Consider the following 14,110-nt stretch of genomic DNA (forward strand, 5'->3'; position numbering starts at 1 on the left):
ACACCGGCAATGCGTGTCGCAGAAAGGGATAGAAAAGATTACGTCACAATATTTAGGGTTACCGTATGAGGGAAAATTTACCCCACAATTTGTAAGATACAAATCTCTCAATATCATTATTCACATAAGTGGATAATAATGAGATATCCACATAATGATATTATGTAGATACATACTTACATTTCTATACTTAATATTATAAAGAGGAAAGGTTTGTAATTATGTATGTATGTATGGTTTTCACGCATAAACTACTGGACCGATTTCAAAAATTCTTTCACCATTAGAAAGCTGCATCTTCACTGAGCAACATAGGCTATATTGCATTTTCAAAAAAATTAGAGATCCTTACCAAAAATGCAATAATGTATCCTTAATAAAAATTCTGTCATCGCGTGCGCTGCGGAATCTATTGAAGATAGAACAAAAAAATGTTCTACGGTATTATAGAATGGATCAATATCTACAAGAAAGTCCGCGATATTCCATTCAAAAGATATAACGAATTTTTAAAAGTGTCAATTTACAGAAAATAGTAGGTATACTGTATAATTCAATGAGGAGGCGTAGTACGGGACGGGGTGAAGGTGAGTAGGGAAGGGATATTCGCAGGAACTACTTTGATTCCGATTTGAAAAATTCTTTCAGTGTTAGATAGCCCATTGATCGAGGAAGGCTATATTGTACCGTAACACTAAGACCAACAGGAGTGGAGACACGCGGGTGAAACCGCGGAGCGCAGCTAGTATATAATAAACATATTACTTTTAGATGGGTAATACATATTATGTATTTACACATACCTATGTATTATATAATATGTACATATATCATTATCATAATCCCATATGAAAATGTGTATGTAATGATAATGCAGATGAAAACTCGATTGTTTATTATTTTTTATAAAATAAAATAAATAAAATAATGTTTATTTTCGTAAATTAACAGATACACACTTTAATTATATTGACCAACCCGCGAAGGCGCAAAAAAAACGAAATTTACTTAATAATAATTTATTGTAATAAAAAAATTACATTTAAATTATCTCTAACTTAATTAACTACGTCCCTCCGGTTCAATGTTGGAACCAAGAGCGTCCATTGACTTCGGCGGGGCAGCGTTGCGGTGGTGGTGATTGCCGTAATACTTTCTGGAACCGCAGGTGTGCGCGATGTCGCAATCGTTACTGGGTACAAGTCCTTACTGGGTGGCCTTATGCATCTTCCTATAATCAATGCGTGTTATATGTACTTAACAAAAAGTTAACAAAAAACTAGAAATTTCTAAGAAAAATTTTTTTCAAGTTAACAAAACACTAGAAATTTCTAGTTTTTTGTTCAAGTTACTTAACTTGAAAAGAATATTATAAACAAAGTATTAACATTTTTTAAACTTTTATGGCGCGATCTTGTTAAGTATATTTATATGAAGGGCTCCAAAAAGTGAAATATTTTACCGACAATTATTTAAACATTTTTTTTAATGTGCAATAAGGACGGAAGTTCAAAAAAATTTCGTTAGTTAACATTTGTCTATAAATGTAAAATAATATATATATATAATAAAATAATATAATAATAAAATGTCTATAAAAGTAATAAAATGCACAAAATAATGTTTTTCTACAGGTGATTAAATTTTAAAAACATAAAACGTAATATAAAAGTTGAGACTTTAATTGATAAGATTAATATGCCACTAAATATTTACCAGAATAGGTACAGCATAAGGATATAGCATTGTAAGTTTTTTCTTTTGGATCAACATTTTTTTCTCAAAATGGTTGCTGCAAATTTTTGATGACGGTTTTGGTTTCCAAGCTGTTCGTCCTGTAGCTACAATCCAAATTTTTCGTAAATTATCCGGTCCAGGAAAACTGGAAAAAGCCATTGAATATTTCAGATATTTAATTAAATACACACTGCAGAATATATATACTAGCGGTCCGCCCCGGCTTCGCCCGTGGTACCTACATGTTTTTAACTATCCTATCTCTCAAGTTGGATCGAACTGCACATGGTGTGCGAATTTATTATAATCGGTTAAGTGGTTTAGGAGTCCTATTGAGGACAAACATTGTGACACGAGATTTATATATATTAAGATTTCCCATAATAGTGGGTAACAATTTGTAGAAAAGTTGGCAACACAAAATTTTTTAGGTTAAAATTTATAATTGTTATTTTTGTGGTTTTTAAACAATGTATTCAAGTCAACAGCACGTGATACACAATATATTAACACGCTAAAGTATCATGAAGGCCTTTTAACTGATAAAGAGTTGTATACTTACGAGTGAAAAGACAATCCAGGCATTTTCGTTCCACTATCACTTTTACACCCTTTAACACTACACCGCACCATGGTATTATTTTATAAGGTATTAACGGTAAGTTTAAATTATGCAAAACCAAACACAATGAATTACTTCTAACTTATAACATGTAAAAACTATATTTTTAGGGAAGACGATAGTTAGCTGTCAAACTTTGTTTAGCAAAGTAGGTTTCTTTTCTTGAAAAAAGTGGCACGCTGGGTGAAACAAAAAATTTTATCGTTCTCTCTCATTTCTTTACACAACACCGGCATAAGTTGCTCTTTTTCTTGTGTGAATGCGACATAAGATATCAATTTGTCTATTGGTTTCTCTGTCTACGGTAATAAGTATATAGTCTATGCGCTAGATGTCGTGCTTTATGTCGTGTTTCGCTTGGCAAAAGTCACGCACACTACTGTAGAAGTGTCAAATTTTTCCGGTATTTTACTGTTGTTTTTCTAAGTAAATATTGTAAATTATTGATTAAAAAGGTCGAACGCGCACACATTTCATTATAGAGAAGTGATAAAATGATTAGTTTTAAAGAAATAGTGTCTGTGTTAAGTGTTTAGAGGTAATCAAAAATGTATGGAGGGACGGTCGGAACATCAACCGGAACTAATTTTAGGTTTCAGTCCTAGTAACGGTTGGGGTGTAGCCTTGGGGGCGCTATGGAAAAAAGACTTAAAACTTAGACTTAGACGAAATTTTGAAATTTTTTTTTAGTCAGTATAACACCTATTTTTTATGGTTTTATTGGCAAGAATAGCCGAAAATAAAACCTTTTTATTCTTTGTATTTTTTCTCTAATGTTGATAGTTTTCGAGATAATCGAGTTATAATTTATACTCATTTACAAGGGGATCTGGACTTAGTCGAAATTTTGAAATTTTTTTTAGTCAGTATAACACCTATTTTTTATGGTTTTATTGGCAAGTATAGCCTAAAATAAAACCTTTTTATTCTTTGTATTTTTTCTCTGATGTTCATAGTTTTCGAGATAATCGAGTTATAATATACTCATTTACAATAGGATCTGGACTTAGACGAAATTTTGAAATTTTTTTTTTGTCTATATAATACCTATTTTTTATAGTTTTATCGGCAAGAATAGCCTAAAATAAACCCTTTTTATTCTTTGTATTTTTTCTCTAAGGTTGATAGTTTTCGAGAAACTTACTGTAGAACATTTTTTATTCAGATTTTCAGTCTCAATTTACAGGGAAACTATACTACGTAGAGAAATAATGCAAAGACTAAAAAGTGTTTAATTTTAGTTTATCAAGCACAACCAGCTAATAAATCTTCATTATTATACAAAATTTCAAAAAATGCGAATTTCTTCTAAGTGCTGTTTGTATGGACGCGGCTCTCCTTACGGTAAACACTCAATTTCGATATAAGAAAGTATGTAAAAACATTTAAAAAAACTTGCTTTCGGAAATTTTGCTAATTTCTCTAAAAATAATTCGTCTCTGTTGTCGTTATTGTTATTTGTTCTTGTTGATTTGTTATTGTTTTTGTTGATTTGTTATTGTTTTTGTTGGTTTGTTATTGTTTTTGTTGGTTTGTCATTGTTCTTGTTGGTTGTTATTCTTATTATTGTTGTTGAGTTGTTATTGTTGTTGAGTTGTTATTGTTGTTGAGTTGTTATTGTTGATTTTAAAGTATGGACAACCAGTATAGGTCCCTACTTTTAATCAATAATTTTTCTTTATGGAATGTCGCCGGCAAAATAAACAGCGAGGAACGCGCTGTTGAAGCTGCCAAAGCGTGGTATCTATTACCACAGCGCGTTCCTCGCTGTCCAATTTGTAGCAGACCCATGAATAGGGAGGCGAAGGAAAGTTACAAAATGGGTTTTCGTTGGCGATGCAGGCGTCAGGGATGCAATAAAATTATAAGTCCTCTGAAAAATACATTCTTTGAAAGAGTTAATATACCCTTTTTGCCAGTAATTGGACTGATTCTCCACTTCCTGCGTCGAGACAAATTGACGCAGGCGGCAAAAGACGTAGGGGTGTCAAAAAAATCAGCCATCCAGATATATCATTTTTTGAGGGAGGTCTGCGATACTGCAGAGGCCCATGACCGAGATCTGATCGGTGGTCCTGAAGATGTTGTAGAGGTAGATGAATCCCACCTCTACACGAGGAAGTACCACCGTGGTCGGCTTCTGCAGCATCAAGTATGGACTTTTGGTTGCGTGAGTCGTCTGACTAAGAAAGTCCACGTCGAGTTGGTACCGGACAAGAGCATGGAGACTCTGCAGCCTATAATAGGGGCAAATGTGCGCCCTGGAACACACATTATGTCGGATTGTCACCGGAGTTATTTGGGTGTGGAGCGAAGGTTGGGCATGGGTGGCCACTACAGGGTAAACCACAGTGTCGAATTTGTCAACGGCACTGTGGATATACCAGTAAATACAGCGCTTGGTCAGCAAGTACCTGAGATTCTGGACGACCCGACCATGGTGCGGGTAAAGGTGCATATAAACACAATAGAGCGCCAGTGGCTTGAATTAAAACGTCATTGCCGTACATGCCGCAGCGTAGCGCGCTTAAAATGGTATATGGGCGAATTTATGTACCGGCAAAATATATTGAAAAGCCTGCCAAGTGACGCCGCTCGCTTTCGCAGACTGTTGCGGGACATTCACCGGGTGTATCCGGGCGTAGGTCGTCGCGGGATTCGCAGTGAAAACTGCAGATGCAGTCCCGACTGCCCACGTCGCTGAAAACCACGTTGCCGAAAAGCAACCGCGACCGACGGCTCCCTTTACCTACCCAAATCTACCCACCCCGACTCAGGGCAGAAAGCTGGTTGCTAGGTTAGGTTAGAACTCTGTAAGACCCGCACGAGCCGAGCGAGCGCAGCGAGCGTGCTGCGGCAGCAGCCGGCGTAGTGCCAGAAAACACTCGCTTGATTATTTCGAAAACTATCAACCTTAGAGAAAAAACACAAAGAATAAAAAGGGTTTATTTGAGGCTATTCTTGCCAATAAAACCATAAAAAATAGGTATTATATAGACTAAAAAAAAAATTTCAAAATATCGTCTAAGTTCAGATTCCATTGTAAATGAGTATATTAAAACTCGATTATCTCGAAAACTATCAACCTAAGAGAAAAAATACAAAGAATAAAACGGGTTTATTTTAGGCTATTCTTGCCGATAAAACCATAAAAAATAGGTATTATATAGACTAAAAAAAAATTTCAAAATTTCGTCTAAGTTCAGATCCCATTGTAAATGAGTATATTAAAACTCGATTATCTCGAAAACTATCAACCTAAGAGAAAAAATACAAAGAATAAAAAGGGTTTATTTTAGGCTATACTTGCCAATAAAACCATAAAAAATAGGTGTTATACTGACTAAAAAAAAATTTCAAAATATCGTCTAAGTTCAGATTCCATTGTAAATGAGTATATTAAAACTCGATTATCTCGAAAACTATCAACCTAAGAGAAAAAATACAAAGAATAAAAAGGGTTTATTTTAGGCTATACTTGCCAATAAAACCATAAAAATAGGTGTTATGCTGACTAAAAAAAAATTTCAAAATATCGTCTAAGTTCAGATTCCATTGTAAATGAGTATATTAAAACTCGATTATCTCGAAAACTATCAACATTAGAGAAAAAATACAAAGAATAAAAAGGTTTTATTTTAGGCTATTCTTGCCGATAAAACTATAAAAAATAGGTATTATATAGACAAAAAAAAAATTTCAAAATTTCGACTAAGTCCAGATCCCATTGTAAATGAGTATATTATAACTCGATTATCTCGAAAACTATCAACCTTAGAGAAAAAATACAAAGAATAAAAAGGGTTTATTTTAGGCTATTCTTGCCAATAAAACCATAAAAAATAGATGTTTCTTTAGCGCCCCCAAGGGTACACCCTGACCCCTAGTAACCTTTTGCTATAAATATAAATAAAAAAGTCATTCAAAAATTTCAAACTTTTATTACCAAGCATAAGGCATGTGCTTTGTGTATATTATATACAAAATAAAAAATACTATTTACATTTTTTATTTATTATGTATAAAAATTTAAATTTAATTATACATATATTTATTGCATTTATTTATATTTAAGATTGGTTATAAAAATGTATTGTGGATAAAAATAGTGGTATTATTGCTTAGCGGTTGGCAGCCTTGTAAATATAAAATTAACGAATTACACAAAAATATTCTTCTGCTTATAAATAGTCCATAATATCAATAATATATATCATGGTTAAACAGAATGCGTATATATTATGCCCTATGGCCTATGACCAACTCTCTAAGTCCACAAAAATTTTATATATAAATCAAATCCATGTATGTATAAAAAATAATTTTATGCTATTACTAGCAGTCCGCCCCGGCTTCGCCCGTGGTACATGTTTACGTTTTCTCTACATAAAAATCATCCTCGTACTTCAAGGAATATAATAAAAAAAAAATTATCGAAATCGGTTCAGCCGTTCTCGAGTTATGCACTTACCAACACATTTTGCGATTCATTTTTATATATAAGATTAAATGGATTGAGTTCTTGTGTAATAATATTAACTCTGGTTAGATCCTTCATAAACAGAATCAGAAAGATTGGATATATTATTTTTAATAGCAGCTGTAGCTTTCTTCATGGCTTGTCTCCGAGCAGCATCAGCAGCTAGTCTAGCTTCTCTTTGCTCAGTTGTCTCACTAGCACGTCGGCGGGCAGCATAAGCAGACTGTCTAGCTAGTCTAGCTTCTCTTTGCTCAGTTGTCTCACTAGCAAGTCGGCGGGCAGCATAAGCAGACACTCTAACTAGTCTAGCTTCTCTTTGCTCAGTTGTCTCACTAGCAAGTCGGCGGAGAGCATTAGCAGACTCTCTTGCCATTCTCTTAGCTCTCTGGTCACTCGACTCTGTTGCTAGGCGCTTAGCTCTATGTTCTGACTTGCGTTTGAGACGCACAGCCCGTTGCTCTGGAGTTTCATTTGCACGTCTACGAGCAGTATATGCCGCCTTCCTGGCTAGACGAGCTGTACGCTCTTCAGGAGTCTCATTTTTAGGGCCTGAAATTCGTCTACCGACTCCCACCGACTTGGCTTCAGTAGCAGTAATGTAGAATAGTAGAGTAGTAATGTCCGAATTATCGATCATCAAGGGATCATCTTCATCTCTCTCTACTTTTACAGTAGGAAAATTACACGCATCGTCGTTTAAAGAGAAACTGTTAGTGTTCATGTCCGAATTATCGGTCATCAAGGGATCATCTTCAGCACTAACAGAGGCATCTCCTTCAATGCTAAATTCATAGTTTTCCATTGAAGTATCCTCATCTCTCTCTACTTTTACAGTAGGAAAATTACACGCATCGTCGTTTAAAGAGAAACTATTAGTGTTCATCGTCTGTTCAACTGTTCTTATTGATTCAGATTTTATCATAGAACTCCATTTATTTTCGGACTTCGATAAGACCATTTTCTTCCAGGAACAATCAGAGGCACTCAGGTCACCCATATTGATTGTTCACTGAGAGAGATATCCAAAGAATCATAGTTTGAGTTTAAACGAAATTAAAGGAATTAAATTAAAAAGGTCAAAATTAAATAAAATGTGGTAAAAAACATAAATAACACCAATAGACCACAGAGCAAGTAATATAGCAATAGACGACCAACAACATAGAGTAACTTATATAGGAACAATCTCACAGATAGCTAATTGACAAGTTGACAATCTAAAAATATAGAATAGCTATAGACTATATATGACTGTACCACAGCCTTATAAATTATTTATGAAGAGTGTTACCGTAAATATCGTTTCCTCAGGGCAAGAAGCTTATATCTACTACCACTCTACTACACTGGAGATTGGACTATGACCATTAACTTGTAACAAGAAAATATGACCTTGAATGACGTCAGTCATGTTTTTTGTCTCTTTCTGTGGAGTGACCACGCTGGTTTGTAAATTCAGGATTTTTGAAAATAGAAAAAACTAAAAAACATGGTCTATAAATAATAACGACATACATTTTTAGCAGTATTTATATTATAATATTAATGGTCATACTTTATAGGTACATACAATTTTAATTAGTATAGAATGATAGTTTTAAATAACTTTTGGCTACAAAGCTTGGATATGAACCGATATATAGCATTAACATCCTTTGTAAATAGAGGAAAGTTGTGTTTTGCATCAGATGCTGTTTACCAAATTGTAAGCTACTCAGATCTTCTTTTTAAACGCGTTGCTTCGACGGGTCAATTTCAAGCCAAAATCATCAAAGAAAAACTGTTTAAAGCAGCCTTGCACAAATTTCAGCTAACTTTACAAAGTTTATTTTTCAAAAGGTATTTTTTTCTGGGTCGTAATCCTCAGTAATTTTACCCTTGATGGGCACATATATTTCTTTTTATTTTACTTTTTGGAAAGCTGAAATAGTTACGTAAAACAAAAAAATATGAGGTAAGTTAAAAAAGTATAAATTTCAATGTAAAAACGAACAATCTTCTACATGTGAGTGCAATACCGATGTCGTGTGTTGTTTCATATAACAATCTTGAAAATGGTGTTCTAAAGGGCATTGAAACTTTCTGGCATATCGACCCGCCGCCATTTTGATTTTTTTTTAAATCGCGGCGCACGATTAAAGTGGTATTTATGGATAGAGGACACATAGACGAACAAAAAATGTCTCATAACTTAGTACCCTAAAGCGTCACATTACCGAGATATTTGGAGGTAAATATTCACTTATGAGTACAACGACAAACACTAAAAATTGACTTATTACGTGTCTATATGCATAATATTATGGGGTTTGTATTCCCATTATGAGATTGATCATTGAGATTGAAACACGTAGGTAGTAACTTTGATTATTTATTGCCACAGTCACACTTATAAATTAGAACATAATTTACAGAGCCAAACGATTATAGTGGAACAATTAATACAATGTGAAAACAGTAGTGACAGAACAATAGTGAAAACTAACCGTTCTTTTTGAACTCTGCAAACATCATTGACAACATAGATAATGTTGCCATAATGGAAATTATATAAATTAGAAACGCCACACCACCCCCCTACGAAGAAAATATGGGTATACATATAAAAAACATTACAAAATAATATATGTATGAACAAAAACACAAAAGAAAAAAAAAAATATGTACACATAAATTTTTATAAGTCTAACATATTCCTAAATCTGACTCGTCTCCCAGATCTGGTGGTGACAGGTGCACTGGGAGATTGGGTTTCACAATTTAGTGTAATTGGGGTGGGTGAAAGGGCTATATGGTTAGTGTTACTATTGTTGGGACGTGGGACTGTTGAAAAAGGTGTTCCCTCCGAGTCTATATGCGCAGGTTTGATCCGGTCTACGCTGACTGTGGTGTGTTTCCAATTGATATCTAAAGTCAGGGTTTTATCCCTCCTCTTAATTATTTTATAAGGTCCTGTGTACGGGGCCTGCAAAGGACGTCTCACTGTATCGTCTCGAAGCATTACGTGAGTAGCTTCTGACAAGTCTTTGAAAATGAAAGATTGTTTATGTGCGTGATTGGATGCGGGTATTGGCCGTAAAATCTCCATCCGACTTCTTAAATCGGATACGAAATCTGCTACGTCATTAGGGCTTCTGCGTTCTTCTGCTTGTATAACAAGTTCCCCCGGTAAACGGAGAGGTTCGCCATAAACTAGTTCTGCGGAAGAAACATTTAGGTCCTCTTTGAGCGCGGACCTCATGCCTAGGAGTACCACCGGTAATGCCTTACTCCATGTTTGAGCATGGCACATAAGCGCACTCTTTAGTTGTCTATGCATTCTTTCCACCATGCCATTAGCACATGGGTGGTAACTGGTTGTACGCACACGCTTCGCCCCGCATACGTTCATCAGTCGACGAAATAATGCGGATTCAAACTGTCGTCCCTGGTCCGTTGTGACAGTACATGGTACTCCGAAACGTGAGATCCAACCAGTGACAAGTGTGTCTGCTACTTCCTCGGCTGTGATGGATGACATAGGCCAGGCTTCTGGCCACCGTGTATATCTGTCAACTGCCGTCAGACAATAGTTAAATCCATTTGAATATGATAGGGGTCCGATTATATCGATACGGATACTGCGGAATCTGCCCGACGGATTTTTAAAAGGTACCAAGGGTGAGTGAATATGTCTCGTCACCTTAGATCGCTGGCATTCTAAACAGGTTTGAGCCCATTTGCGGCAATCCCTATTAATGTGCGGCCATACATAGCGCTCTGCTACAAGACGTGTGGTAGCTTTGATACCCGGATGGCTGAGATTATGTAACCGATCGAAAGTAGGTTTTCTGAACGGTAAAGTAAGATACGGTCGAGGACGACCTGTTGATGTGTCGCATAATACAGTAATATTAGTTCCAGGGATTATGATCTTATTTAGCTTTAAGGAGGAGGATGTCATCAATTTCTTCAACTCCTCATCACCTTCTTGCGAAGCAGCTAATGTTTGGTAATCATCCTCTAAGGAAATAGTCTCTATTCGAGACATGGCGTCTGCGACTACATTATCTGCGCCTTTTATATACCTTATATCAGTAGTGAACTGACTGATAAAAGTGAGTTGGTTTAATTGCGTAGGAGGCAATTTATCTCGACGCTGAGCAAAAGCATAAACGAGAGGCTTGTGATCTGTGTAAATAGTTGCATGCTGAACCTCTAAAATGTATCGAAAATGTTGTACGCTTTCGTAAATAGCCAACAGCTCTCTATAATAAGCTGGCCATTCTGCTTGTTTAGAAGTAAGCTTTTTGCTGAAAAACGCAAGAGGCTGCCAATCGTTATCAACTTGTTGTTGTAAGCAGGCACCTACATGCATACTAGATGCATCTGTAAACAGACCTATTGAAGCACTGGCATTTGGATGTGATAGTGATGAAACGTGGGACAGACTTCTTTTGCAGTCTGCAAAACATTCCTTCAATTCAGGTGTCCACGGAAAAGGTTTGGAGCCTTTGCTATTCGTTTCAGCAACTGCGTCGATTAGAGCGGCTTGGTACTTGGCAGCGTTTGGTAAAAATCTGCGGTAATAATTGACCATGCCAAGAAATCTTCGCACACCTTGTACTGTTTTTGGGAGAGGGAAATCCATAAGCGCACTTATACGGTCTTTTGGAGGGTAGGTACCCTCAGCGTTAATGCGGTATCCCAAAAAGGTTACCTCAGGTGCACCAAATATGCATTTTGCTGGGTTGATGACTACTCCATACTCATTTAGTCGACTAAACAAGAGCCTGAGGTGTTCGGCATGTTGTTGGTGGTCTTTGGAGTAGACAAGAATGTCATCAACGTAGGCAAAACAGAAATCGAATCCTCGAACCACTTCGTCAATGAACCGTTGGAAAGTCTGTCCAGCATTGCGCAACCCGAAGGTCATGTAAGGGAATTCGTAGAGTCCGAAAGGTGTGATTATAGCTGTTTTGCAAATGTCGTCAGGATTAACAGGTATCTGCTGATAGGCTTTTACTAAATCTAAAGTGCTAAATAGGGTACATCCAGAAAGATTTTGACAAAAATCTCCAATGTGACGAACTGGATAGCGGTCTGGAATAGTGCGCGCATTTAACGTTCGGTTATCTCCACAAGGGCGATAGGTGTCGTCTTTTTTAGGAACGAGATGCAAAGGAGAGGACCAGGAGCTACTAGAAGGTCTTGCTGTTCCAACTCTTACCATCTCCTCGAACTCCCTCTGTGCTGCCCGCAGTTTTTGTGGAGCGAGACGACGTGACCGTGAAGAAATCGGTGGTCCATCAGTAGTAGTGATGAAATGCACCGTTGAGTGTTTAGGTTGCTTGGGAGGTCCAGGTGGTCGTGTTATGTTTGGAAAATCAGTTAAAATGTGCTTGAAAGGTGATTCTGGTGACTGGATGAATTTTATACTGGGTTGATCAAGTGAAGAAATATCAGTTTTCGTTATCAAACCCGTTGCGTCATCGCGCAGTCTTCCATGAGCACAGTCTGGTAGAAGGGAATAATGTGCCAGGAAGTCAGATCCAATAATTGGAGTTCCAACATCTGCTATAATAAAATTCCATATATAATCCCGTCTCAGTCCTAGATTCAATTTCAGTTGTAGAAAACCAAATGTGTTGATTTTGGAACCATTTGCTGCAATAACATCATATTGAAGTGGCTGTTTATTGCTATATATACTGACGCTACATCTAGGTATGCACGAGAGATCAGATCCAGTGTCAATTAAAAATCGACGGCCTGAATATCGATCCGTAACGAAGAGACGGCGACTGGGTGCTGAGCAATCAGTAGTCGCCTCTACTGACCGCTGTTGGAGTTTTCCTGAGATGAGGGCACCCAAGAACAAGGTTTGATACATTTAGTTGCCTTGGTTTTGAAACGGTTGTGATACCAACATAGGTTGCGGCTGCGAGAGTGTGAGCGACTATGTCGTCTTGTCTGGTTAGACTCTCTTTGATTTACTCGGCCACGGCTAGTTGACAAACTGCCAACTATGCGAGTTAGTTCAGCAACCTGTTGCGTTAATACTTTAATTTCTTCTCTCATATCGTTATCTGTATTATTCCTGCTAACTGCATTTATCTGCGTTGGTTTGCAACTTATTTCTTGCAATTTATCGGCTAGCTCACCAAGATCTTCTGGACATTGCAAGTTTTGTGCGGTAAGAATACCTTGGATGTGAGGCGGTAACCTACTCATCCAGATGGTTTTGAGTAGGGGCTCTGGAAAAGCTGTTCCTGCCAAACTCTTGAGGTGTCTTAAAAATGAGGAAGGTTTTCTGTCCCCAATATCTTCCTTTTCCAGTAAGCGACGCACCTTTTCCTCATATGATTCTGAGAATCTAGATGTTAAAACATTTTTAATAGTCGAGTAAGGTTTATCTTTTGGAGGAGTAATTATAATATCTTCAACCTCTGCGGCTGACTTTGGGTCCAGTTGGCTAATAGCATAATAATATTTAGTTAATTCCTGAGTTATACCATTCAAGTGAAATTGTGCTTCCAGCGTGGCAAACCATAGCGCTGGACGGTCAGGCCAAAAGGGAGGGACACGAATTGATACTTTATTAATTAAGATTTGGGAATTTGGTGCTTCTATTTCACCACCAGATCCAGGTTCACTCATATTTACATTATCCTTACTAGACATAATTAATATAAAAATATACAGTGAACAACAATAAATCTTATAACGCTATAAAGATAAATCTTTCAATAATTAACATTAAAATTCTTACATAACTAATAAATGAAATTTACAAAAGATTGAATTACAATAAACATTATTCTTTAAGTTTAAAGAAGAAATATTAAATTAGTAAGTTTAAAGTTTAGTTTGTAAACATATTTAAAAAATTTACAATTAACAATTGAACAATAAAGTATTATTTTAAAAGATACAATTTATGAACTTATATTTAAAAATTGTACATATTTAACAAATTGTTTACTAATAATGAATATAAAAGGTACTTAATGCTTAGAACATGACAGTAACCATAATATGAAATATGTAGTTATAAAATTATATATTATATTACTAATAATCGTCCAACAAAGTTACTCCCTGTGGTTGCTCTGCTTGTAATTAAAACAGAGTGAATACTGAATCACTCTGCACAGCTCTAGTGCAAATTTTTCGATGATATCACTTTACATTTACAATAACTAACACTGTGCACTGTATCCACTGGACACTATTAAAGTTTTCAATTCACTTCGGTTGATTAACTAACCGATTACTTTCTCGTACTTTCT

General features: G+C 36.1%; 2 protein-coding genes across 2 annotated transcripts; both read right to left on the minus strand.

The window, feature by feature from the left end:
• Nucleotides 1–870: 870 nt before the first annotated feature.
• Nucleotides 871–2,657, minus strand: LOC149485613 (THAP domain-containing protein 6-like). The gene is made up of 3 exons (XM_089698872.1): nucleotides 2,300–2,657; nucleotides 1,717–1,882; nucleotides 871–1,231 (listed from the first exon to the last, which is right to left on the minus strand). Exons 1-3 carry the CDS (start codon nucleotides 2,368–2,370, stop codon nucleotides 1,220–1,222), a joined length of 249 nt encoding a protein of 82 aa, XP_089554998.1. The 5' UTR covers nucleotides 2,371–2,657; the 3' UTR covers nucleotides 871–1,219.
• Nucleotides 2,658–6,280: 3,623 nt separating this feature from the next.
• On the minus strand, nucleotides 6,281–7,960 carry LOC149485614 (uncharacterized). Its single transcript, XM_089698863.1, has one exon. The coding sequence runs from the start codon at nucleotides 7,834–7,836 to the stop codon at nucleotides 6,895–6,897; it is 942 nt and encodes a 313-aa protein (XP_089554989.1). The 5' UTR covers nucleotides 7,837–7,960; the 3' UTR covers nucleotides 6,281–6,894.
• Nucleotides 7,961–14,110: the final 6,150 nt, after the last annotated feature.

The sequence above is a fragment of the Colias philodice genome, chromosome 9, assembly GCF_061535455.1.
Source record: "Colias philodice isolate Cphi_HAF_F1 chromosome 9, ilColPhil1 Martin Lab GWU primary, whole genome shotgun sequence".
Lineage (NCBI taxonomy): Eukaryota > Metazoa > Arthropoda > Insecta > Lepidoptera > Pieridae > Colias > Colias philodice.

Coding starts and splice junctions, on each gene's coding strand:
- LOC149485613 (XM_089698872.1), bottom strand. CDS start 2,370: ATGGTGCGGTGTAGTGTTAAAGGGTGTAAAAGTGATAGTGGAACGAAA. Junction 1,883..2,299: donor CCTGGATTGTCTTTTCACTC/GTAAGTATACAA, acceptor GGCTTTTTCCAG/TTTTCCTGGACCGGATAATT.
- LOC149485614 (XM_089698863.1), bottom strand. CDS start 7,836: ATGGGTGACCTGAGTGCCTCTGATTGTTCCTGGAAGAAAATGGTCTTA.